Below are 26,918 nucleotides of genomic sequence, written 5' to 3'. Positions count from 1 at the left end.
CAGGCATGAACAGCTACTAGGCAGCAGCTGTAATGGGAATCTGGTGAAGGATCTTTTAAACAACAGTTACACTGTAGCTAACATTTGCTAGTATTGCACAGAATAATACATGGTAAATCCCTTTTGATTTTTTTTTTAAATTGAAACCCCTTTGATGAGACAATCCAGAATGAAATACAAGTTGGTACCAGAAGATGAGACTCCCAGGTCATGTTGAATTCAATGAACTATGGGGTACAGAAGAGGACATCTATGACCAAAACTGTTGCTAATGATGCAACTGGACTGATGCCAAAAGGATGTTCAGCTGTTGACATGCTCAGAGCTGAAAGCAAGGTTGGAAGCTGCACAACTCTTATTATAGGAACATGGAATGTGAGTAACATGAATCAGAGGAAGCTAAACATAATAAAACAAGAAATGGAATGTGAAAACATAGCAGTACTTGGGGGTGAGCAAGTTAAAGTGGACAGGAATGGAGCATTTTGAGTCTGACTCAAATTATTTCATAGTGTTTTACTCCAGAAATGAAGATTTAAGAAGAAATGGGGTGAAATCATAGAGAGAGAGACATAGCAAAAACAAAGGATATACTACAAAGATTAAAGGTATTTGAGAATGTAATAAAATATATTCAGAACTATATTGGCCATGTAGCAAAATTCAATAAAACCCCAAATCCACAAGCAGCAATACCATTTTTATCTTATACTTAGGAGAATAAGATTTATCTTATACTTTTATAACCATTTTTATCTTATACTTCAGCATATCTTATACTTTGGAGCTGGACCAAAAAAAGGTATCACTGCTTGTGGATTTAGTATTTCAGAATGCAAAGGTTTTTCCTGATACAAAGTATGGCCAAATGCAAAAGTAGGAAACACAGCAGAATCAAAGATGGTAGAAATACTTCCTTAAAGTTCAAGAAATGAAGCAAGAGAGCAGCTGATTGAATTTTGTGAGGCTACCAATTTTCCCCCCATCACAAATACATTCTTCAAACAACCAAAGAGATGACTATATACATGGACATCACCTGACAGCCAACGTAAAAATCAAATAGACAACATGATTGGAAGCAGAAGATGGAGAAGCTCAATGCATCTCACAAAGCTTCAGTTCCCAGAATTCCTTAGCATTGAGCCAGAGCTGTTAAAGCATTCTCAAACTGGATTATTCTTGCGGTGTGTTTTGGACCTCAGTTGGGCTTTTAGAATAGAAGTCTTTTAAAAACAGGGCTGTAAGAGCTATGTTTTTAAAATTGCGTTGTTTAACTTTTAACAATCTTTCTTAGAATGTGTGTTTTTATGGTAGTTAATAGCTTAATTTGGTTGTAATTCTGACCTTTTTGGTATGTTTTTAATTTTAATTCTTGTAGTGTGTAAGCCACCTTGAGTCCAGCTTATTCCTGGTCTTGGGGGAAAAGAGGGAGATGATGATGATGATGATGATGATGATGATGATGATGATGATGATGATGATGATGATGGCAACAACAGTGTTTGGATGATGTGGGTAGTTTGTCATTTTAGACAAGTCAAAAAACTTAAATAAAATAAAAAAATTCAAAGTATAAAATTCTTGGGAATAAAATTAATCGAATACAAAATGTATGACTCGTTTCACTGCAAAAATTTTCAGATATATTTAACAAATAGTTATTACCTTGCAAATGTATTCACAGTGATTATTGTATTGTGAAATACTGTATATTGTGTCCTTTTACTTTACCTAGTGGTTAAAGTAATTCACTAAAGTGATGATCCCTGACTATTTGATTCAGTCCTGCTGTATTTATGACAACATACTTGTAAAGGATAATCATGAAAAAGGTTGGGTGAAAACTAAGAGACATGTTCCTGCTGTTTCTCACTGGGGAAAAGGGTTGGTGCCCATGAGTAGAATTGCTCCTTTGTTTCTTGAAGGGATGCACTGGAATATGGTGGAGAAACCAATCTAAGAATACTGAAGCTTTTAAATATGTACGTTTAAAATAAAAGTCTCTGTTCAGTGTCCAAATAATATTCTGTTTAATCCTCATATCCTCAGATCTAACATGCATATTCTCTGACAAGGTGTCCCTGTTCCTGCTTTAAGATATAAGAAGGATGCCTATGTAGAAGAGACCTTTACCAGTAGTGTGTTCATCTTATGGATTTTATGGACTTTGCACATTAGAGCCTCTCCTATTCCTTTCTGTGCTACATGGAAATTGTGTAAAACTCTATTTTAAAATTATCTTCTGCTGGCAAATCTTCTGGTGAAACGTTTAAGCATTTAAAAGTTACTCTATTGGCTGTAATTGGTTACCTTGAGGCTCGACAGATGGGGAGAAAAGAACAGTGAGGCGCTGCCCTTTTCTGCCCCTGATGGAGGCCGCAGCAACCAAACGGTGCGGCCTCCAGGAGCCCTAAAAAGAACCTGCTCCTGGCGGGTTCTTTTTTGGGCTTATGCGGCGCACCATTGGAGCCCTCGTGTGCACCGATGACATACACGTGGCACCATTTGGACGCTGTTCCGCATATACATCATCATGGCTGCCCCATATGATCAGGGGCGAGTTATGATGGTGCTGGTGGTGCACAGTAGGGCTCGGGAGTGTGTGGACGCTCTGCTCTCCCGAGCCCTAAAATCAGCCTCAGGCCAACGCATAGCGCCAGTCTATACCGGGCCTTTATTAACATTCTTATGAAGTTATACAACCAGGTACCTGAGCAGAATATAAGTTTCTATAGTAAAAAATAAATTGTGTGAGCTTTGTAAGGAAATATTTGTTTTCCTTGTGTGCCTTCAAGTCATATCTGACTCAGAAAGATAATATACAGTGTTTGAAATTGAGAGTCCTAGTCTAAAATGTACATATGCTTTGTGGTTTGCTTGTACTTGCCAAGTCAATATAATTCAATACAACTACATTATGTTACTGGTCATAGCTGTCACTGTAGATATTTTCAAGATGCTAATCTTAGTGTTAGCTATATACACCACTTACTGTGACACCTTAAAGAAGTGTTTGTTTTTCCCTGGCAGTTATTGTTTCTTGTTTTTGGTTACAGTCATATCAGCCAGCAAAGAACTTACTTTTTTGATAATGTTGAATGCATATGGGTACAACCTTCCATGAGCAATGAGTCAGGCTTTTCCATGTTTCTTTGGGAGTTGGGATACATATATTCTGGGGAAAAAAATGATTTCTTGGGGATGTCTGTGTTGCATCATGCGGGTTTTAACAAAACATTTGAACCAGGCCAAATGTTGGTGGCAGGCATTCAGGAAGCTAAAGTAATTGGTTTATCTTTGGAAGGAATATACTGCAAGGTGCATTGTCCAAAGCAAGTTTTTACTACCAATGGGAATAATTTCAAAAGCTGCAGCAGCATATTCTGTTTTCTAATGAATGTAATCTATAGCATCTATGAGACTTGTCTGGGAACACAGCTCTTCTGGGACAACAGCTTCTTTCCATGGCAGTTCTGTCAGGTTCACATGAAACTGTAGAGGGATAGTTTGAACTGAAACATCCTCCACTAACATCTGAAGAGAAAACTGGACTTACACTTTACAGAAGGATTAGAGCCTATGGATGTATTGTGTGCTGAGAGGATTTAAATACACAGGTATACTAAATTTTCTGTTTGTGTCTTATAAGAATTCAGTAAACATATTTATATTGCTGTTGTGGCCTTCACAAAAGTACTTTGTTCCAAATGACACTCTTGATCAGTGTGCCTCGTTATGTTCTTTCAGTGCTTTCATTGAAATGGTTTTTGACAGCCCTGTTGTGAACATGATGCATGGGAGGTTATGAAAGGACAGTGCATTGTTGCTAATAAAAAAGATGCTGACGTAGCTGCCATTTTAAAAGGGTGGTTTTATTGCTCTAGTGTCAAAATGGAGAAGTTAGAGAGCACTTGAAGCAATTCCTTTGTTATCTTTAAAATAGGTTTTACGAATGTGGTTGTGTTAGGAAGCATCACCAAGTGAACTGTGGATGTGAATTCCAAAAATTCTTGAAGTACCCTCGTCTCATTTTAATGCCTAATACTGTAAGTTTGCTGTGAATGGGTGGATCACTATGACAGCTGTATGCCAGATGTTGCCTCATTACAATCTTTTTTCAGGCCCATTAAAAAAAGGACAGTATAGTGAAAATATGTTTGTTTATTCTTGTATAGAAACTCTATCGTATGAGAAGTTCTCAGAGCCGCTTATAAACAAATGCAACAGTTCAGTTCAACAATAAAATCTATTGACATTAATGGAAATAAAGTAAGCATGGAATTTCAGTTTGTAACTCAATAGTTTTTGTTTATAAATTTGAGAGGCCCAAGCCAAAGTGACCTAAGCTGCTGGAAGAGTTTATTTGAAGAAGGTCTTTCATTTGGTAGTAAATAAATAAATAAACAACATTATTCTGTTTTCCCCTCATATTTGACACTTTACCAAAAGTTCTCATCCTCGTGTTAACATCACATGTCTTTTAAAAGCAACACCACAAGGGTAAATACAGTTCTCAGATTCCAGATAACAATATTATACCATTGTTAATGGACCTTTTTTATAACTTATCATGCCAGCACCTCTAGGCAGAAACATTACATGGAGCTCAGAGGAAAACTGCTGCTGAGAAGATGCTTGCATGACTAATCTCCAGCTACACTGCAAAAGCCATCAAGGGATTACTTTTGAAAGTCTGTGACATCAGAAGTGCTCCTAAAAGCACCAGCTGCTTAAATACTACTTTGTGAAGATGATCCATCTCCCTGTTCATCTGAGCTGCCACTTTCCCTTTATTGCCTAGATGTACTAGTTCCAGTTGGATGGGTTAGCCACAATATTCTGAAAGTGGATGTAAAGGCAATATACTATTGTTTTCCAGATACTTTCATCTGATTGGGAATATTTCATTGTTCTTCTTCATTAATCTTCAAAACCTATTCCATGTGTTTTGAGCAATGCGATAATATGGTAGTTGGTTTCCTCCACCCCCCATTTCAGGGGGAGTAACAAGATCAGGTTATTGTACTATGGAAAAACTAATTAAATTGATGCAGAAGAACTCTTGAGTTGTCCAAATTCTTATAAGAATATTGCCAATATGCCAGGTTTTTGCTGATTATACCCTACAATGCTCATGGAGATGTGTTTTATTGTATGTTTACAGCATCTTAATCAGTGCTGGGAACATCTTATTGATGAAAAGTCAGGCATGTCTTTATTCGAGTGATATCACTTTTCTCATTGTTGCCAAAATCTCCTCCTCTTTAGGAAATCCAATTAACAAAATTATGATGAATAGGGTTGTTGCTTGTTCTTCTCTGTGGGCTTGTTTATAGCTTATGCACTTATTTCAGAGTCTGTGCTATCACACAGGGTATTTAGGATTAATTTGTCAATTTCCATCCATTCAGTCAATCCAAGGAATTTACCTCCTCCCCCCCAACCGTTTTTGGCTGAAAGGCGGTATAGAAATAAAATAAATAAATAAATAAATAAACAACCCCCAGTTGCTCAGATGCTTTCACAATATTACCAGCATCTTTCTTTTTTAGTCTGATCAAGGTGGTGCTTTACTCAGATTATAGGGATTTATCACTAAATGCAAAAAAAATAAAAAATGATAGATCTGTTTCTGGTATTAACTCTTATCTTTCCACCCAAATCTTTGGAAGAATGACTAAAATAGTTCTTTGTTTGTGACTCCTTTATAACTGTAGCCTAGAGCACTGCCATCTACTACAGATATGATTGGAGCTAGTTAATTGTCTGTATTCTAGGCATCTTCTCTAAGTGTTGGAGATGTCACTTTTTCTTGTCACCTTCAGTGCTGGGAATGTTCTTATCCTGTTCCTTTTTGCCCATGAAAAACCTGCAGGGAGAACAGTTCTAAACTAACCTTCTCTTTCATATGTAAAGGAATCTTGCAGCACCTTTGAGACTAACTGTAAGATAGAAGTTGGTAGCATATGCTTTCATAGACTTCAGCCTACTTCTTCAGATCCATGGGTTAGGCAGAAAGCTCAGGAACAGACCTGTATAGCAGTCTGAGTGTGAGAATGTCCATAGGAATGCAAAACTGTGTAGCATTTTGGTGTGGAGATGAGGTGAACAGTTAAGTTTTAATGATGGGATGGCTCTTGGGGGGATAAGACAAGGATGTTACCTAAAGCTAAGGTTAGTAGATAACAATATGTATGAATATTGTGATGTAGTATGGGCTTGCTTTTCCTGTACAAGAGACAGTCTGCAGACAGTCATCTGTACTATCTGTGATCCAGCGTTAGATGAGTCTTGACATAGCCACCTATATTGGGGTTCTAATTAGAAGAGGAAGCTATAGCATGAATTCATTTTGCTATTTTTCTAGTTTGGCCATCTGTCTGCATTCAGACAAACTCCAGCTTAGTGACCATGGCGGGATACAAACCGCCGCTTTGCGGCGCTTCCCCGCCACCGCCGTTTGCTCTGCGCGGGAGCTGCAGCAGCCAAACCGCGCGGCTTCCGCACGGAGCAAAAAAGAAGCTCCATTTCGGAGCTTCTTCTTGCGGCGCACTGATGACGTCGCGAAGCGCCGCTGGCGCATTCGCGACGTCATAGGCGCTGCGACACATCTGGATGCTATGCGTCCAGTACGTAAAGATGGCGGTGCCCATGTGGAAGGGGCGCCGCCGTCTTGTACGTATAGGATATGTACTAGGGTTAAGGGGGTGCGGAAGCACCGCCCCTTCCTAACCCTAGTACGTATCCTATACGTACTATATGGCGGTTTGTATCCCGCCCATGATTATTATAGTTGGAAGGCCATTAGACAGTTTTAAAGGGATAGCCAGTTGTTCATTGGGTACTAAAAACAGTTGGTAATGTGAAATAAATGGATTTCCATGTGAATCTAAAACAAAAGAGGCTGTGTGACCAAAGCAGATCACTAGGTTGGTGGACTTTGCTATTGAAATAGAAGGAAATAGAGTGGGAGGAAATGTATTTTATTGTAAATATGTTTCAGTTTTTAGATCCCTGAAAGTTACGGACTCAGGAAGAGTGATAAATTAAGGTGGAAACCTGCCTAAGGGAAGAAAATATTATAATATTTTAAGCTGTTCTCAGGAAACAGTGTAGGTTTGTTAAAAAAAAATAGTGGAGGAATAGACAACCATGGTATCTGCATTTAGAGGTGGAACAGTCCTAGATGGGGTGTACCAAACACTTGTTGTGATGCTTAAAAGCAAACTACATCTTTTGCAATTATGTTTTAAATTAAATTAGTTGCTTAAAATAGTTTAAATAACATAATGTATTACTCAAGTGTTTTCTGCAGATAACTTTGTTTCATCTGATAATGGCACTGTTAATGTTCAAGAAGAAAATTTGTTAGCATATTTTTTTTAGTTTAATTTCTGTCTTCTGTGTTGGCTGGAATAATTATGTGTTATGGGAGCAAATGAAAATAAGCATGTGAGTAATGGTGGCAGCATTAAAACTGAGCTGAAGAAGTGCCAAAGGAATATTTCAGATGTCAGAATTTGAAGAATTATAAAGAGATAGAAAGCTAATTTCAATTAATGTAATTATGAGGAGAGAAATGTATTCTAAAGGGAGTTGCAGGTTTTGGCATGTGCAGTCTTCATATTTTCAAATATTTCAAATATTGGTCTCAGTATATTTATGGTTAATTGTATATTTTCGAGAATAGATAAGCAAAGAGGTATTTGCATTTCTTGAGCTGGAAGCCTCTTGAATGTGCTTTACTCTAAGGGTAAATGCTCTAACAATAAAGTACAGATCTAATTTGTTTTGGCAAATGACCATCACCTTCTGGTACGTAAGTAAGGTAGAACCAGTAGAACATATTTTTCTAACATTGGAATTTATTCATTTGCTATTGATGCTTTCAAGTGCTGTTCTGTTAATGTATTAAATTCTGAAAGACTATAAAATTGAAAAGTAGCCTTGAATTATAATTAAAAAAAAATTAAAGACCATTTAACCATTTAAAACCATTTAAAAAAAGATTAATAGAATAAATGGTTAATTTCAGTTGGTCAGATTCAAATGTACATTTTGCTAAATGTCAAGTAATGAAAGTGGAAGTTACTCTGTAGTTGTGCAGAGTTATTATGGAGAGGCGACTGTACACCTCTCTTATGTTCCACTCCATGTTTAAATAAAAAAAGCCCCCAGGGCCCCTAGAAGCAATCCTATTGTTTTAAAATGTGCTGAAGATTTCCTCAGAGCCCCTAATAGACCTGGGAAGGCCATACAACTCCATGTGCATGTGCGCATGCATGCATGCCTACCCCACTCTGACTTTTAGGGCTGTGTGGAGAAATCTCTTTAGATTTACTAAAGAAACACTCCAGGTGTTTTCAGGCTCAGCTAAGACCTTTTATTCCAGCTGGGATATGACTAGAAGTCTCTTCTAATTTTGGAAAAGATTCATTTGGCTTAAACCAGTTAACAGTGACATCACCCCCCCTCCCATTTTGTAGGGGCAAGGAAAATGTGGAAGCATGACCACATTTGGGACAGATCCAGGTGGATGTAACCATGGCTCCTTCTTGCCTTGTGTTATTGGATATGTGAGTAGCGTTAGGCTCAGGAGGGGCCATCCTTCAATCTGTGTGATCTAGAAAGAATCTATAAATCCTGAAGAAGCCAAAAATGTGCAATATTTCAACTTACAGGCCCTGGAGTGACTTTAGGGCCATCTGGAGACCAGTTCTTTTCATAGGTGTCAGGAAACAGCTCAGTAGCTCCTTAGCTCCCAACAGTTGCTCACCTCTTCTCTAAAGGTGACAAGGAGTTTCTTTTCCCCAGGTGATGATGTGATCCTCCCAGGTCCCCCATAGACATTTTTTTTTAAATGCAGTATGGTCCACATAGAGCACCTATAGAGCAACATGTGGCTCATGAATCTGACTTTGCCCCTCCCTGCTGTAGGGGAAATATAAATTCCGTCTGGAATTTACTGTGGAATGGAGATGTAGATCTTAAGGGACCCTATAAAGCTGCTGAGAGTCAGTGTGGTATAGTGGTTTGAGTGTTGGTTCAATTCCCAGCTGGCCCCCGTGTAAATGACCAGGGGGCTTCTGGGTGGCTTCGGAGCATGCAGTGTGTAAACGCCATGCTCCCAAGCCACCCAGAAGGCAGCGCAAAAGGGCCATCTGTTTTGGCCCTAAAACAGCTTATTTCACCTACTCTGTAGCTCTGGTGATCCTGTTGTGCTTCCTCCTCCAAAACTATAAATGCTTTAGCTCACTATTGATCAATAGAGTGGAAATACCATATATACTCAACTATAAGTCAACTTCATGTATAAGTTGAGAGTAGGTTTTGGGGCCAAAATGATGGATTTTGATACGACCTGTGGATAAGCTGAGAGTAAAATTTAGAGGCATGTAACAAAGGATTTAAAGGATGAAGCAAAGAAAAACAATGCCAAAGTGCTTTCAAAATTCCAGCAGATAAAACTATTTGTGCTCACTCTAAAGGCTGGATGGATGAGAAAGTGGGGGGGGGGGGGGGTCAGTGGTTTCAGGACAGACTATGCTCTTACCTTTCACCAGGGAATGGTTCCTTATTTTGGTAAGAGTTAAAGTATAGTATTTACAATGACCTGTGGCTCAATTTCTGACTAAAATTTCTAAACCTATACATGAGTATAACTTTCCTGTTGATGGGCTTTGGAAATGAGATTAGATTGATTTTTTTTTTTTTTACTGCAAATATACCTTTTCTCATACCATAGAAAATAAAGTTTCCACATCATCTGCTTTTATACAGAAGATCCCTGGCATGTTCAGCTGCAAGTAAGGTTATGATAAAATTTAATGTGAAGCCTGTACTGTACTAGTGAAGCTGTGATCAGTAGGTTGGGACTGAAAGAGGAAGATGGCAACAGAGAAGGGAATACCAGCATGTGGAGGTTGTATTTGAAGCAGAGAAGGGCTGATATTTGAAGCAGAAAGATGAAATGTGGACTTAGTTTGACTTTGTCTAAAAAGCAGTTTCCTGTGTTCCTATTTTCCTGTCACATTACAGACTAAACTTGTTTCTCCCATTTTGTATGTAGGACTCAAGAAACTTTCTAGAACTCTTCATCAAACTCAGCTACTCTTTTTTGCTTTGGCTATATACACTAATTGTCAAGGTGATTCAGGTTTGGCCTTGGAAAGGAAGTACCCAGATACTTACTGTAGCTTGCCCAAATTAGTGGATTGTTGTTGTGTGCCTTCCTGTCCTTTCTGACTTATGGTGACTTTTAAGGCAAACCTATCACCTATCATTGGCAAGATCTGTTCAAGTGGGGATTCAAACCCTGTTCTCCACAGTCATAGTGCAATGCTCAAAGTATTATATCATGCTGACTCTCAGGTTAGTGGAATATTTCAGTAATTATTGTTAACTCTAAATATTGTAGCCTTTACAAATACCATTGGGTGAGGGGTGTGTGTGTGTGTGTGTGTGTGTATCTTGTGAGCCGTCAAGTTGCTTCCAATGTACAGTAAACCTAAGGTGAACTACCTATCATGGGGTTTTCTTGGCAAGATTTGCTCAGAGGTGGTTTGATACTGCCTTCCCCTGAGGCTGAGAGCATGTGACTTGCCCAGCATCACCCAGTGGGTTTCATGGATCAGTGGGAATTGAACCCTGGTCTCCAGATTTGTAATTCAAACCACTATGCCATGCTGGCTCTCTTCTGGTGAGTTACTCCTTTTGAAAATCTCTCTTTCAAACTTTTGGACTTGGAGATTTGAGAACTGCTTCTACCTCCTGTAGAAAGTGCCTTCGGAGAATAGAAAACACATTGTGTCATTATGGCTCCAGTGACCAATATCAGTAGTGAGAAGAGAACTGAGACTCTTCTGTGTTGATTTTCGTTTGCGTTCTTGTTGAGATCATACTTGTTTTAAAAATATTAGAAGTAGGTAAAAAATTGGCTTTTCAAACTAATTGCTGTGCTCTTTACACTAGAAAGGCATTTTTATGGCAGGGTTTTCTCTTAAATGATATCAGTTCATTTCACACTTTCACAGTAAAAATAGTGATTTTGCACTGTTTGACCTACTTAGAAAGAAAAGCTTTCTGGACTATAATCTTTCAAGTGAAGTTTACTCATTTTAATAACCATATTGACAACAGAGTCTTGTTGCTCTGTTTGCTCTCCAGCTGTCATTTGATATCTTGTCAGTCTCTTTAACTTTTCCTGTATGTATGTTTATTTATCAGAGATAATCAACAATGGTAGTATTTTATCCTGAATCATACTAGCTGGGTCAGAAAATTTCTGTAAAAAAGATTTAATCTAATTTTTAAATATTGGTTTTCTCTTTCTGCGGTACTAAAATGACTCTTGGTTTTCAGTTTCATTTTAAAAATAAAAGGATTGGAGACATGTCATGAAAATATTAAGAATAAGATTTATTTTATAAAATATAAAAGCTAGGGTAGGTAATATTTATTGGACCACTTTATTGGACCACTAAGATAGCATTAAAAAGATGAGGTTTGAAATCCTCCAGGACTATTTTTTAGAATGGGCATAAGGGATGAAATAGTAAAATCTCAAAATCACGCTGGTTAGATTTTGGATCTGTAATTAGACTAAAAATCCCAAGATAGTTTGAAAACATGAAGGATCAAAATGTAACTGTTTATTTCCTCCTCCTCCTCCCCACACATGCTTTCTTTTCTTTCTTTCATTCTCTTTTGCTTAGAACAAGATTTAATACCAGTAGGAGTAAACACTACTTGGGTAGCATTACTCAAGACAGACTCATTTTCCACTGTCCATGTCTTTGCTTACAAATGTGACTTTTAAATGCAGTGTCTTTAAATCATTGCGATGTGTCTCCTGACTTGAATATTCAATTTATTTATTAATTACTGTGCTTCACATGTTTTTTTAAACAGTTAACAGTAATAATAAAAACAATAAAAACAATTATAGTGGTATTAATTTTTCAAATGTAATAAAATAAGATAAAGGTCTGACTAATGTTTAATGCTAAAATCTTATTTAACATTTTGTTCACAAATGTTAGACCCATTTGGTCCCCCTCCCCTCCCTTCTGGTTGCCATGAAGGAGTCTGGGAGTATTTGATTCTGTTTTAAAGAAACCATGGTTAGTTTGTGTCCAAGCCCAGGCAAACTATGATTACCATTTATTATGATTTATTGAAAGAAGTCACCTTCCCACAGCTTCTGGCTTCTTTGAGAAAATCATTGTTAGAATTAAAATATAGGTCCAAACCACACAGCAGAAATAGTCCAGTTTGAGACTGCTTTAACTGCCTTGGCTCAGTGGTGAGGAATCCTGGGAATTGCTGTTTTATGAGACTGTCAGAGAGCTCTGTCAGAGAGCTCTGGTGCCTGATAAACTATAGTTATCACGATTCCCCAGCACTGAGTCAGGGCAGTTAAAGCAGTCTGAAACTGGATTTCTTCAGTGCATTTTGGATCATAGTTTGTCTGTTCCACTATGTATATGCATAAGAAACAATGTTTAGTTCTGAACTGTACCTAAGTCTTCCTCTCACTGCCTCCATTGGTAGAAAAGGGAGAAATGAGAGTCCCGAGACACAGGCAAGTAATGCTAACCTAAATGTTTTTGTTTTGTATACACAAAATGTACTGTCAGTAGAATCTTGATGGCGTTTATACATAATTCAGACATGAAAATAATAACAGTTTTAATGGAGCATAAAAATCAATAAGCAGTGTTCTTGTTGGTAGACATTTGTGTATCTAATAGGTCTAACTGATGTGCTACTAAGTCTTACAACTAATAAATGCCAAAATAACTTTTATTACAATTGCAATTGTCAATTGACTCAACACTTGCACTTGCATTATATCTGCTTTGTGACAGTATAATAGCCACATTCTTAATATATCCATTTGCTGTTTACGTTACTTAGTTCTTCCCAAAATTGAGTATGTGCTATTTGATTTTCTCATGACCTCCTGCTGTTCTCCCCAAAGATGTAGCTGCTTCTCCCCTTGTGATTCCTGCCTCTGGTTTCTAGGGAAAAGACATTCTAAGATAGGAGTAGTTATATCTGGGTGGCACTAGACATTTCTCTGCAAGGGGGCACCATCTTGTGTACCTTAGGTGTTAAACATGCATGAAAATCCATTGAGTATGGGACTTTAAAGGAAGAGTACTTTATAGAGTACAGTTAATCTAAAAGATATTGATATTTGTGGGGAGGGGAACCAGTATCACTTTTGCTTAAAAGGTAAACTTCAGCAACCATTTTTAAAATTATCTATGCAATTGTCTTGTTGCCATTTAGTGAATAATCTCTCTGAAAATAAATTCTGTAATGTTTATTTGGATATACTCCCACATTAAAATGTTTCAAACTTTAAGACTCATGTTAGTTTGGCAATTTGGGCTAATTCAGCACCCTTAACAATTCATACTTCCACCATTACTGCTTCAGTCCATTCCAAGTTTGAGTGAACAATGTTCTTGTTACTGTTGTTATGTAGCAAGAAAGGAATTCATGTTTACTATACAGTTATTTATCCAAAGTACCCAACAGAAACATTTCTGGTGACATTATTATATTTAACCTTTTTGAATTAACATATACATCTTGGACTAATAATTTAGCACTTTCTTACATGTCCACCATGCTTGAGAAAAGGGAGCCTCCTTATCTTGATATCCACAACATTGATCTGAAACATTCATGAACATTTTCAACAACTTATTTAGTGTAAAATACCATCTATACTGCAACGTGTACAGATTTCTTTTACATTACTGCACAATGTAATTTTTGCATCTTTGGTAAATGCTTAACAGTAGAGATAGGACATTTTACAATGCAAATTATTTGTACACATTCAAGCATAATAAATCACCAACTCAGTCTCTTCTTCCTGTCCATCATGGCCCATCCAGGGTCCTTTAATAAAATATTCTTAATAAGATTATTGAAATAATAGGAAGCTTTTGTTTGGTCTACTTTTTAGTGATTTTTTAATTTTTTTATTCTTCAACTTTGCGGTCCAGAATATTATTTTTTCCTAGGGTTTGTGTCCCAACCAGACTGCTTCCCAACCCACAAGGGGTGATACAAATGAATGAGTGTGATTCTGTCCTTGTGGAATCCTTCCATATTTTTATAAGCTTAAGGATATTAATGTCCCGCTAAGGTGGAGCAGCACACAAATTGTGCTGCTCACAGTCATCTATCTTGGACAGAGTCGGAACACACTGGATTCTGATCGAGTTGTAGAGTTGTTAAATATTCAGACCAATATTTTGAATGTTTGGGAAGCTAATAATAAACAGTGTTATTGCACCATGGAAAGAAGAATCTTCAGGATCAAACCACAAAAGTGGAGAAACTCCCAGATACTGAGGCGCACTGTTCTTAGATTAGTATCGAATCAGCTCCAGGGAGATGCCCCTGTAGCTGCATTTAGATTCCAACTGTTTCATAAACACAGTTGAGTACACACCATCCAACATACTGTTTCGGCTGTCTACTTTGTAGTCTGCATCTGTTACAAATGGAAATGATTTATTCTCTAAACCATTCCTTTTCTTCTGTTGTGACAAGACTGAGCAGTATCATGTACCAAACAGAAAACGGGACAAGAAATTGTTTTGTTATTTACATCCTATCTTTGATAGCATACTCTATGTGACTTTATTCAGTGTTAATTATTTTAATTACTATTATAAAAGCAATGGTAGTTTGTTGCAATATGTGTTCGATACAAAGTTAAAACATGTCTTTTGTAAGACTCTCATGAAAAGAACCCCTTCTTTCTTTAGACCAGTAGTGAATTTAATGGCATGACAGAGCTTGGTATTTTAACTCCTCCAACCCTATTGTCACCCAGTGCCTATGTGGCTGACACCTCAGGTTTCTGGTATCATAACACAAAACTCAGTAGAATAATCATTAGTATGTTTGACAGTTCAGCTCCTGCATAGTTGAGAGTTATGTGAAACAAAGTATTGGGGATCAGTGTGAATGCAAGAGTGGGTTAGCTGAGTTAGTTCCCCCCAGCTCAGGCTTGCTAGAGAGGTTAAGAGCAATAAAAAAGGGCTTTTGGGGTATGTTTGTAGTAAAAAGAAGAAGGAAATGGTAGGGCCACTACATAGAGAATACCTTGTTAACCTGAATGAATTTAAGTCTCCGGGACCAGATGAACTACATCCAAGGGTATTAAAAGAGCTGGCAAATGTAATCTCAGAGCTATTGGCAATAATCTTTATGAACTCCTGGTGAACAGGAGAAGTCCAAGAAGACTGGAGGAGGGGAAACATTGTCCCCATCTTCAAAAAGGGAAAAAAAGAGGATCCTAACAATTATCATTCAGTTAGTCTGACATCAATACCAGAAAAGATTCTAGAATAGATAATTAAATAGAGAGTGTGAACATTTAGAAGGGAATGCCATAATCACAAAAAGTCAACATGGGTTTCTGAGAAACAAGTCATGCCAGACTAATCTAATCTCTTTCGGATCTGTTTTTTGATAAAATCACCAGCTTGGTAGATGATGGGAATGCTGTGGATATTGCATACCTTAATTTCAGTAAGGGCTTTGACAAGGTTCCCCATGACATTCTTGCAAACAAGCTTGTAAAATGTGCAACTGTTAAATGGATTTGTAATGGGTTGAATGGCTGGACCCAAAGGGTTCTCACCAATGGCTCCTCTTCATCTTGGAGAGAAGTGACCAGCACAGTGCCACAGGGTTCTGTCCTGGACCCAGTGCTATTCAACAACTTTATCAATAACTTCTTAGATGAAAGAATAGGGGCAAGCTTATGGAATTTGCAGATGAAGCCAAATTAGGATACCTTGGAGGACAGGATCAAAATTCAAATTGACCTTAATAGATTAGAAAGCTGGTCCAAAGATAACAAAATAAATTTTAACACAGAGAAATGTATAGTACTGCACTTAGGGCAAAAAAATTAAATGCATAGATATAGGATGGAGGACACCTGTCTGAACGAGACTATGTGTGAAAGGGATCTAGGAGTCCTAGTAGACAAGTCCAACATGAGTCAAAAGTGTGATGCAGCAGCTAAAAATGCCAATGCAATTCTAGGCTGCATCAATAGAAGTATAGTGTCTAGATCAAGAGAAGTAATAATGCCACTCTATTCTGCTTTGGTCAGGCCTCACCTGGAATACTGTGTCCAGTTCTGGGCACCACAATTCAAAAAGGATGTTGAGAAACTGGAGCGTGTCCAAAGGAGGGCGACCGAAATGGTGAAGAGTCTAGAAACCATGCCTTATGAGGAGAGATTTAGGGAGCTGGGTATGTTTAGCCTTCAGAAGAGATGGTTAAGAGGTGATATGATAGCCTTGTTTAAATATTTGAAAGGATATCATATTGAGGAAGGGGCAAGCTTGTTTTCTGCTGCTCCAGAGATTAGGACCCGGAACAATGGATGCCAGTTACAGGAAAAGAGTTTCCACCTCAACATTAGGAGGAACTTCCTGACAGTAAAGGCTGTTCGACAGTGGAACACACTCCCTCAGAGAGTGGTGGAGTCTCCCTCCTTGGAGGTCTTTAAACAGAGGCTGGATGGCCATGTGTCAGGGATTCTTTGATGGAGAGTTCCTGCATGGCAGGGGGTTGGCCTTAATGGCCTTTGTGTTCTCATCCATCTCTATGATTCTATGAGTCTAAAAGAAGTTTAGTAATCTGCTGGAAATAATATGTATGCTCAGTATTTGTTATCAAAATTAGTAATAATCAGTTTCATTCTTTCCTTGGAATGAAATCAGTCTGTTTTAAGAGAGAATAAGTAGGAATTAATTATAACCATGAAAGGGTTAGCTTTGTAGTATTTTAGATATAACCCCACAGTGTTGTTTATAACTTGTGGTGTTCAGTAGTAATTAGCACAGATTGATTATAGGAGTTTAATAGTTGCGGGTGGTGGTAAAATGTAATTCTTCATTGATTTCTTTTCCCTGTCCCACTCCCAAATTTTGTAAACATGTTTACAATCCTAGTAACAGTATTAACAGTGACTTGTGGAATAATGAGTTGCTATGTAATTAGGTTATGCTAATGAAACCGTCTGTTGCATGCTGTGTATTTCCTTATGAAAAATTGAAATACAAATTATGATTCTTTGATTCATTGTTCATAATGAATCAGCTTTGTAAGTTTGCTCACACTTATCCATAGGTACTTTAATTAGCTAAGTACTGACAGGTGAATATATCCAGTGGGTTTCTGCTGGTCAAGGGCATTTAGCACGTGCCGCTGAGAAGTAGAATTTCCCGCATAGTGCCTTGTTTGTGTGCTGTTCTGCTTATCATGGACTTTTTAATGATGTAGCATAATTATGGAAGAAAGCTATACAATGCTTTAAGAATTCACAAATCATTTTATATAACAGCATTTTAAAATGTCTTCTTGGTGTTTGGTGAAAACATTGTACCCTTTCAAAGCACTTTGTGTTTTGAATGTGTTAGTAATAATATGTTGTCTCATGTGTGGGAAAGATTCTGAATTGATTTCAGTCTTTAATAAATGGCTGTTATCAAAATATATTGACCACATTATTTTCTCCCAGTCTTCCAGAAAAACAATATTTAATTGTCATTCCCACTTTGGGAAATAAAATTATCAGTAGAAACAGAGAAATGGATCTATTGAATATGAAGAGTGTTCAAAGAAATTCAAAGGAAGCTAAAGATGGGAATGACATGTGTCTTCACTTTTAATATTGAGTGATTTATTTTGTAAATACTTATACACAAGAAGATGTGAGGAATGCATTCCCTATTTAAATTGAGATTGGAGTGGATTATACAGTGCATAACTGTGTGTAGAACTTCCACTTGTACTAGAATGTGATCTATGAGAGCTGAAAGTATTGACTCCTTTCAGTAACTTACAACCCACATCCAAGAACCTTATTTTTCAAAACAACTGTCAGATTCATTCATTCAGTCATTCAGTATATCGTCCTTTATTGCCAGCTTTGTGTTGTATTCTGAACTGCTGACATGGAGACTGAGCATTGTTCATTGAATACAGTTGTAAATTGTGGATATTGTAAACTGTTCATTGAAAACAATTTGGGTAGTATTCAATGGCTTTGACCTATACTGTGATTTGAGCTAGGAAACATGTCATAGGAAATCTTGAATACTAGCAGCGATTGTTTCTTTGAGAATAGAATTTGGAACCCGTGCTTGGATCAAGTATTCCATTGTCTATTCATGAATATAAACGTTAATGAAGTACATACCTTATCGATGAAATAAGATCGCTGAACCCTGCAGTAACCTTTAACTGTGTAATCTGTTCAGTGTGATGCTAAAAATAAATGTTAACAGTCATGGCGACCATCCTGGAACTCAGGTGAAATTCATTTGTAAAGCCTAGGTGCAAACAGAGTTGTGCAATTTAATTGCTTTTAAAAGCAACCAAAAGACCATTACTTGACTAGCTCTCAATCTGACCATTACTGTTTGAGTACAGCAACTTAAGGTGTGACAAACTGTAATTAATTTCCTTTTCATTTTGTTGTGTTGCTGCCGCCTGTGGAGAATGCATCTCGTTAGAGCCTTTCTAAATGAATTACTCCTTTTTGCTCAGGGGAGGTTTTCACAAGAATAGGATAATATGCTATGAAGGAGTAAACAGGAGCTAATAGCAATGCTTGCAGCATCCACAGCACTTGGATCAGCATGTCACTTACTTCATGTCACAGTAGTTTTTCTTTAGGCAACTATTTTGCTATCTTCTACACTTACGTAGATAGCATGATGAGAATCACCACAGGAAACTGAAGAAAATGAGAGATGTAGCTGTGAGGCATAGTAATTGGGAGTTTTTGTACAGTGGTATCTTTCCCATCCATCCCGATACTGACAAAGATGCTTGTTGTCCTGATAGGATTTTTTTTTATTTCATCTGCATACGGTGCAATTGTAATGCTGCAGTCTTTTGGAATTCAATTTGTTGCCAGTTTTGAAAGCATAGTTTGCAAGTGACTACTTTCTAACAGGATTATATTGTATATGCACATTTGATATTAACAGCTATCCATTCCACTTTAGTATCTCTGCTTTTCTAGAATGATTCTTTATCCTCCCTCTTTAATGAGCCAATTCAGATTTTTTTAATCATGTATTATATACTACAGATCTGTTGGTGCTCCTGTCATCTTTTCTCCGGTAGGTTAGGCCTGCATACCATGGCCTCCTGGTATATAATAATCCAGAAACTAGCAGGTAAAGTTTTTGCACCATTTACTCACTGTGCCTGAAGATGAAACAGTTTCATTTGCCCATTGTGCACTGGTTAAAGACATGAGACCTAAAAGTGAATCATTCGCATTCTTAGCTGAAGTGGTGAGAGAAAACGAAATGAGAAATAACACAACCTGCCTGTGATCCAGTGCATGGCACAATATTCTATTTGATTGGACTGAGGAGTCTTGTAGTTCTGAAGATGTATTGATAGACTCTTAAAAAACTGCATGCAGGAATGTTTTTTGCAAAACTGGAATGCTAAACGAATGCTAAATACAGCTTCACTTTGGTTCTAGTTTTAAAACCATTTCATCATTTACATGTGGCTTTTAATTCCTTAATTGTGGATCATAATACAATGTCAGTGAGTACAAGTGTATAGTTAGAAGCAACTGATGGCATGTTAGGTTTTTCAAGTTTGGTGATGTCATAATTATGCATCCTGTTTTGGGCTGTGATGCACAAGAACAAAGGAGTCCAGTTGGATCTAGTGTAGTATCCTGTTTTTGGCAGTGGCTAACCAGTGCAGACAGCAGACAGCCAATTCAATGCAGCTGGTTAATTTTTAACGTTCTTTCTAATTATTTGATCATCTATAATACAGGGTGTTTTTAGGATCTTTCATGGAACCAGGGAATTGAAACCAAAGTGTATGCCTACAAGAGCAGGTTTATGTTTAGAGAGAATTTGTGGCACTTGTTCTTAACCTGTTGTGTCATGTTTTTACGTACTGATGAGCACAATTTTAAAGGACCCTAGGCATGGCCCTTGAATTCTCAAATTTATTTTATATTTTCTATTGCAAACAACTATGCCTAACTGCCACTCAGAACTTTATAAAGCTAAACCTCAATCTTAATTAAAAACTGTTTTTCTATCTTCTTTTTCTTCTTCTTTCTTTTCCTTTGGAACTATCAGAAAAGAACCTTGTGCAACTGAAGGTGAAATTATGCTTTCCTAATTAGTAGCATACCAAACTGATTGTTCTTGGTGTTCCAAAATTACATATGTAATCCTTATGATTGTAGACATGCATTTACAGTTAGAAATTAAGTGCAAATGAACAGGTACAGATTACAAGTCCAGAAGATACTAACATATATGCATACTATGGAATAAGCCAAAGTGTCTTTCATAAAGTGACTGGCGACCTGCCACTACTGATAACATTACTGAAAGGGTTTAACCAGCTGATTCCTAGTAGAAGTAGCTAGAACACACACAAAGAATACAATTTTAAGAATAATTTATTGAATATAATCTGAAAGAAGGGTGCAATGAAAATGATCAGACTGGTCTATATGCTGTGGGGTAATATATAATTGGGGTAATACTATATACTGTAAAAGGTAGATGTAATATAGGCAGTAGAGAAGCATGTGTTCAACAGTTTCAGCCATGTCTTATTGACAAGGGCAGACATGTTGGAAGTAAGGGGTAAATTAGTATTTCCTGTCTAAGTGAGCTAAGCCTTAAAACAAAACAAAAAATAAAATCTCTATGGCATTTAGGGATCTCTAGTGTAGTGGTTTCAGCCACTAGACTCTGGAGACCAGGCTTTGATTGCCTGCCCAGCCGTGGAAACTCCCTGGGTGATCTGGGTGAGTCACATATACTCAGCCCCTGAAAACCCCATGATAAACGTCATATGGTCATCATAAGTTAGAAATGGCTTGAAGGCATACAACAGCAAGGGCATAAAGATAATTGGATGGGACAACAGTTTTCTTATAGTTTCCAACTGAGTTGCAGAAGAGCCTTGCCTGTCCTCGTCAGGAGAAGGCTGAGCAACAGAGGAACCTTGAGCATTTGTCCATTTTAATCCACTGCTGCAGACTTTCTCAGGAGGAACCTGGGTAAGGAGAAGCCCTCCTCCTCCTCCCACTATTCTCAGGAGAAAGCCAGGCAGCAGAGGAGTCTTGAGGGGCAAGGATTTGCACACACCCCTCTTCCTCTTTCACCTGTCCTTCTCCCTGGAAGAAAACCAAGCAGTGGAGGAACATTGTAGGGTGTTTGCTCATCCTCCTCCTCTTCTGCCACCCAGCCTCCTCCTCAGGAGAAAGTCCTGCAGTGGAGGAGCCTTGCAGGACCAGCGTTCACCCTTCCTGCTCCTCCTTGTCTGCATGGCCCTCTCCTCAGGAGGAGGCTGAGTGGCGGCAAAGCCTTGAAGTAATTCCACATTCATGTGGGCTGCCCAAATCCTTTGCTGGGCCACATGTGGCCCTTGGTCCATATGTTGTGCAGGCTTGTTCTAGAGGAACCATCCTGAGTTAATTTCTAAGTAAAGCCAATATCACATTGAGATATGTTCATGTCTTTACTGTTACTTGTGGCTCACACTATATACTGGTAATGCTGTGCAGCAATTGCAACATTTAAATGCTTATTGCTTTGCACTCATGTATGCAAATTGAGATTTGGCCATAAGGGATCTTACAGTTTGTGCAGCCTGAGGATGTGGACAGGATCCTTGGAGAAGTTAGAACCACCACATGCATACTGAATCCTTGCCCTTTCTGACTTCTGGAAGCAGGTAGAGAGGGACTGGCTGAGTGGGTAAGGGGAGTGGTGACTTCTTCACTGCAGCAAGGAGGATGTGATGAGACCATTGCTGAGGAAGACCTCCCTGGATCTCACCATTTTGGATAACTATTGGCCAGTCTCTAATATTCCATTCTTGGGCAAGGTTCTGGAGCGAGTGGTGGTCTCTCAGCTTCAGGGACTATGGCACAGAGACAGCTTTGGTTGCCATGGTGGATGACCTACTGGACACGAGGAGTGTCTCTTTGTTAGGTCTCTTGGCAGCATTCGATCCTACCCACCATGGTATGCTTCTGGGCTGACTTTCTGAGATGGGACTTGGGGCACTGTTTGTTATGCAGTGTTTTTGGTCTTTCTTGGAGGGACGAATTCAGGAGGTGGTGTTGGGGACCCCTGGACATTAGACTCAGGGTTCGGTTCTGTCCCCCATGTTGTTCAATATCTATATGAAACTGCTGGGAGAATCATCCAGAGTTTTGGGGTGTGGTGTAACCAGTATGCAAATGACACCCAACTCTATCTCTCTTTTCCATCTGATTCCGAGGAAGCTGTCTTTGCACTGAACCAGTGTCTGCTGCCAGTAATGGACTGGATGAGGGCAAACAAACTGAAGCTTAATCCAGACAAGATAGAGCCTGTGCTGGATGGGGTTACTCTCCCCCTGAAATCTCAGGCTCACAGCTTGGATGTTCTCCTGGGCTTCACTCAAAGCCTGGATGCCCAGGTTTCAGCAGTGGCCGGGAGTGCATTTGCACAGGTAAAACTTGTGTGCCAGCTGCACCCATTCCTTGAGATGTCAGCTCTGGTTGTGGTGACACATTCCTTCATTACATCCTGTTTGGACTGCTGTATGTGGAGCTTCCTTTGGAAACTGTCCAGAAACATCAGCAGGTTCAAAACGCTGCAGCCATGTAACTCCCTTGTTAAAACAATTTTACTGTGCTGGTTCATTTCCGGGCACAATTCAAAGTGCTGGTCGTGACCTAATAAAGCCCTACATGGCTTAGATCCAGATTGTTTGAGAGACCATATCCCTCTCAGTCCCTCCAAGATCACAGGTTCGCTTGGTGAGGACACAAGCGAGAGCCTTCTCAATGGCTGCTCCCACCCTGTGGAATGCCCTTCTGCAGAATGCTAGGCTGGCCCCTGCCTGGTGGCCTTTTGCCAGCAAGTAAACACATTTTTATGCAGACAGGCATTTGGTATATAATGCACAGCAGGGTGATTTTTATGGAGCAGGTGTGTTTTTAGTTTGTTTTTAACTTTTGTATATTTTATGTGAATTATATTGGGTGTATATGTTTTAATTGTTTTGAATTTTATTAAGATTTTAAATGTTTTGTCTGCGAGCCACCTTGAGTCCCTCCGTGGAGAAAGGTGGCATATAAATAAAATAAAATAAAATAAAATAAATGTGAAGGCTAGAATTAAGAGGCATTTAAAACACTTGAAATCAGTCAGGCCTAACTATGCTTGAATGTTGTTTGGCTTCTGATGTTCATTTAGGTCGGGTACAGCATAAAATAAAAATAAAGGGACTACAAAAATTGTTTTTTGATATCTTTTATTGAATTTTCATTTGTAAACTAGAATTTAAGTTGAATAGCACACACCATTACAGTATACCTTTATTTTTCAATTTTGTGTGAGGAGATCAGATTGCAGTTGAGGAAGGGATGTAACTTGATATTGTTCTATTTCTCAACAGTTGCCAACAGAATAAGATCCTGATAAATTTCTCCAAAGCTAGATAAATTGCTGTTCTCCCAGCACATTCTGGTTGATGCTCTGTCAGGGCTTGGGGCAGAAAATGTAACTGGAACTTGCTGTGCTTCTGGAGCTCACCAGCTGTTTGATCTGGAGAAACCAATTAATCTCTTCATAAGCTATCATGGACTTGCACACATAAAATGACTCATGTTATTTCCTTGAAAACTCATTGACCTAGGCAGAAACCATGAAGCTCTCCTTACAGATATTCATAGAGTACTTCCATGATAATTAGAGTTCTGGTTTTGGCTATTCTTTCTTCAGTGAAACCTTCTGCCAGTGCCCCCACCCCATTTTACCAAGTTTGGGAAGGTATAATCATAAGTCTCACAAAAAAAAATTTATTAGCACCAATAGAAAAATCTTTGACCAAGTAGTTTTCAAATTACACAGAAGTCTCTCTTCATGCAGGATACCTAAAAAGAAAATGTGTTACTAGTTTAAAGCATGATAAAAGACTCATTAACAAAATATTACTGATTTATGATGATTGCTACCTATGAAAGCATGCCTTCTGAAGCCAGTAGACCATTCTGGGTGCAGGAAAATTTAACTGTTTAACTATTTAACTATTTTTGTTCTTCCCTCCAAATATATTCTTAAGTGTTAAACAATAATAATACACATACCCCTCCCAATTATAAAAGCAGCATTTAAATGATATCTTTAAAAGCCATTGCCCAGTAGTGAAAGGAAAATATCCAACAGGCAGGCCACTCTGGGTAATGCACCACCACCATGAAGGCTCCCTTTCTGGTAGCTACCTGCCCCATCTTAGATGATAGAGGCACCTGCTGAAAGCATTCCACTGAAGATGTTTCTGTATTTCTATGGAGACAGGTGGCTCTTCAAGTAGGAATAAACTCTTCTAGAACATGGCCACATAGCCTGAAATACTCACAGAAAACTATAGATGCTGGCCATGAAAGCCTTTAGCTTCACAATCTGGGTACCATTCACATGAAACAATTATCAACCTATTATTTTGTTTTAACTCCCCTGGTTCTATCCTGTAGAATCCAGGGAGTTGTAGAGAAAAGAGGAACATTTAGAATTATCAGGCAGAAAACTCTAGCGCTTCACCAAACTGACAATCACAGCATTCCATAGGATGGAACTATGGCAATTAAAGTGGAATAATAATGCTATAATTCTGTAGCATGAATGGGCTTCTGTTCTTATGTACAGTCAGCCCTCCTTATCCACTGATTTTTTTATCCACAGATTCAAGCATCCACAGCTTGAAAATATTCCCCAAAAGGATAAATTTCAAATAGCAAACCTTGATTTTGCCATTTTATATAAGGGACATCATTTTACTGTGCCATTGTATTTAATGGGACTTGAGCATTCATGGATTTTATTATCCATGGGGGATTCTGGAACCAAACCCTAGCGGATAACAAGGCCCACTGTAGTTTGGTGGAGCTTAAATGTCAAAATCAATAGTTTGAATCATGCCTGGTGACAGACTGGGAGACAATACAGTTGTCTTAACACAGACATAATACAATCAGAATGCCCATTCCGAATTACTACACAATGCAACTTCTTGATTACTTAATTACAATTTATGAAAAGTCTTCAAGCGTTTTTTACATTAGTGTAACATAGAACTTAATTAAATCTTGGCCAGCCTGTCTCTCCCCAGGTAAGATTGCAACTAATGCACTAGGTTAAGCTTGTAAATGTCACTGTATGCCACAGGGATAATTTATGGACCCATTTGTGACATTGTAATGCTCATGGGTAAGGTTAGGAATAAATATATGACATTGACTTCTTGTTCATTCGGTGTACTTGATTGACATCCCTTTTTCTCCCTTTCTTTTTCTTTTACAAAACAGAAGAAGATGTGGAAAATTTTGATGTTTCCACCTTGCCTGTTGAAGTAGTGCAGAATATTGAAGCTGACAGTTTCTGGTGCATGAGTAAACTACTTGATGGGATTCAGGTAAATTGATTTCCTCTTCTCTAAGCTGTGGCAATAACTGATTAATGTTGTAGTCTGTAACTGAGTTAAGGATGTTAAAGAGCACCCCTGACTAGGTGAGGCAGCTCATGCTGCCATATTGGGAAGTGGATAAACTCTGGTTGATACATCTTTTATGAGGGAAACTAACTCTTCTTCATGGCAATATATTCAATATGAATATTCAGTATACAGTGAGCCCTCAGCATCTGATGGGGTTTGGTTCCAGGACTCTCCCATGGGTACAAAAATCCATGGATGCTCAAGTCCCATTAAATACAGTGGCTTAGTAAAATGTTGTTTGTTATATAAAATGGCAAAATTAAGGTTTGCTTTTTGGAATTATATATATTTAAAGAGTATCTTCAAGTCATGGATGGTTGAATTTGGGGATACAGTCAGCCAACTGTACATTCAGTATTGAAATAAAATATTGTTAATTCTGCAGTGCAGTAACAAATTAATCCTTCTTAAGAGAGCAGACCAGTATAATCATAGCTTTCTTTGAAAAATGCCATTTCTCCACCTCCTCAAGAACATTTTCGTTATATATAGATAAATTACCCTGAGATGAGTTTTATTTTGTTTTGTTTTGCATTTTCCTGTTCAAACAGCATGCACAATGATGATGTTCCTTTGATGCAGTGCCCAAACGGCACTGTGCCAAAGGGGCATGATCAAGCCGCCTAGCAGTGGCTGTGACGCCTCTTCGCAGGCACAAAAAGGAGCCAGAAAAACCGGCTCCTTTTTGTGCTCTGTGGAGGCTGGATCATTGCCACTGTGTGAATTTGTTGCAGCACCAATCCAGGGCAGACAGGGGCAGCATTTCACTGCCCCTTCCTGCCTGTCCATACCGGGTTTTAATTTACAAACCATCAAGTTTTTTTTAGCAACAACTATAAGTTTTGCTAATCATTTGTGCCCATCAATGCGTATGTCAGCTGTTAAATGAAAGACATTTTAAATCACTCTCTGTGAAGGTTTTACTCGGGGGGGGGGGGGGAGAGGGGTAATCTCCTGGTTGCATGTCTGTCCATTGCACTTGAATAGTTTAATTTCTGGAAAATACTTTTGCATTTCCTAGTTTTAAAAAGGCCCAGAGCTGAATCAAGCAATAATTTTTATTTGAGGAGAAGAGATTCATAAAGACAGTCAGGTGAAATATAGGCAGATAGAACCTCTTTTAATTTTTGACATGGTTTAATTTATGCATACATATTATGACCCTCATGGGGAAAGAAGGAGACTGTGAGTGCCTTATGCTTCACTGCCAGTATTATTAAGTTATTGACAGATATTCCTTTCTGTCTTTGCTAAATGCTGTTCTTCTTCACTAACTGCATTAAAATTCTCCCTTTGTTTTTGTTACT

The 26,918-nt window shown here is 38.3% G+C and overlaps 1 protein-coding gene across 2 annotated transcripts in view; it reads left to right on the top strand.

Moving 5' to 3' along the window:
• Nucleotides 1-26,918, top strand: part of TBC1D22A (TBC1 domain family member 22A) — a 155,629-nt gene that overhangs the window by 72,868 nt on the left and 55,843 nt on the right. For both annotated transcript variants that reach the window (XM_089524458.1, XM_089524457.1), the window contains exon 9: nt 25,424-25,530. In XM_089524458.1, the coding sequence (XP_089380584.1) occupies nt 25,424-25,530 (107 nt within the window). The remainder of the gene's footprint in view (nt 1-25,423; nt 25,531-26,918) is intronic.

The sequence above is a fragment of the Sceloporus occidentalis genome, unplaced genomic scaffold (genome assembly GCF_023333645.1).
Source record: "Sceloporus occidentalis isolate IW3139 unplaced genomic scaffold, rSceOcc1.0.p SCAF_5, whole genome shotgun sequence".
NCBI lineage: Eukaryota > Metazoa > Chordata > Lepidosauria > Squamata > Phrynosomatidae > Sceloporus > Sceloporus occidentalis.
Note: the sequence above shows the minus strand (reverse complement) of the source record. Positions and strands in the feature narration are given on the sequence as shown.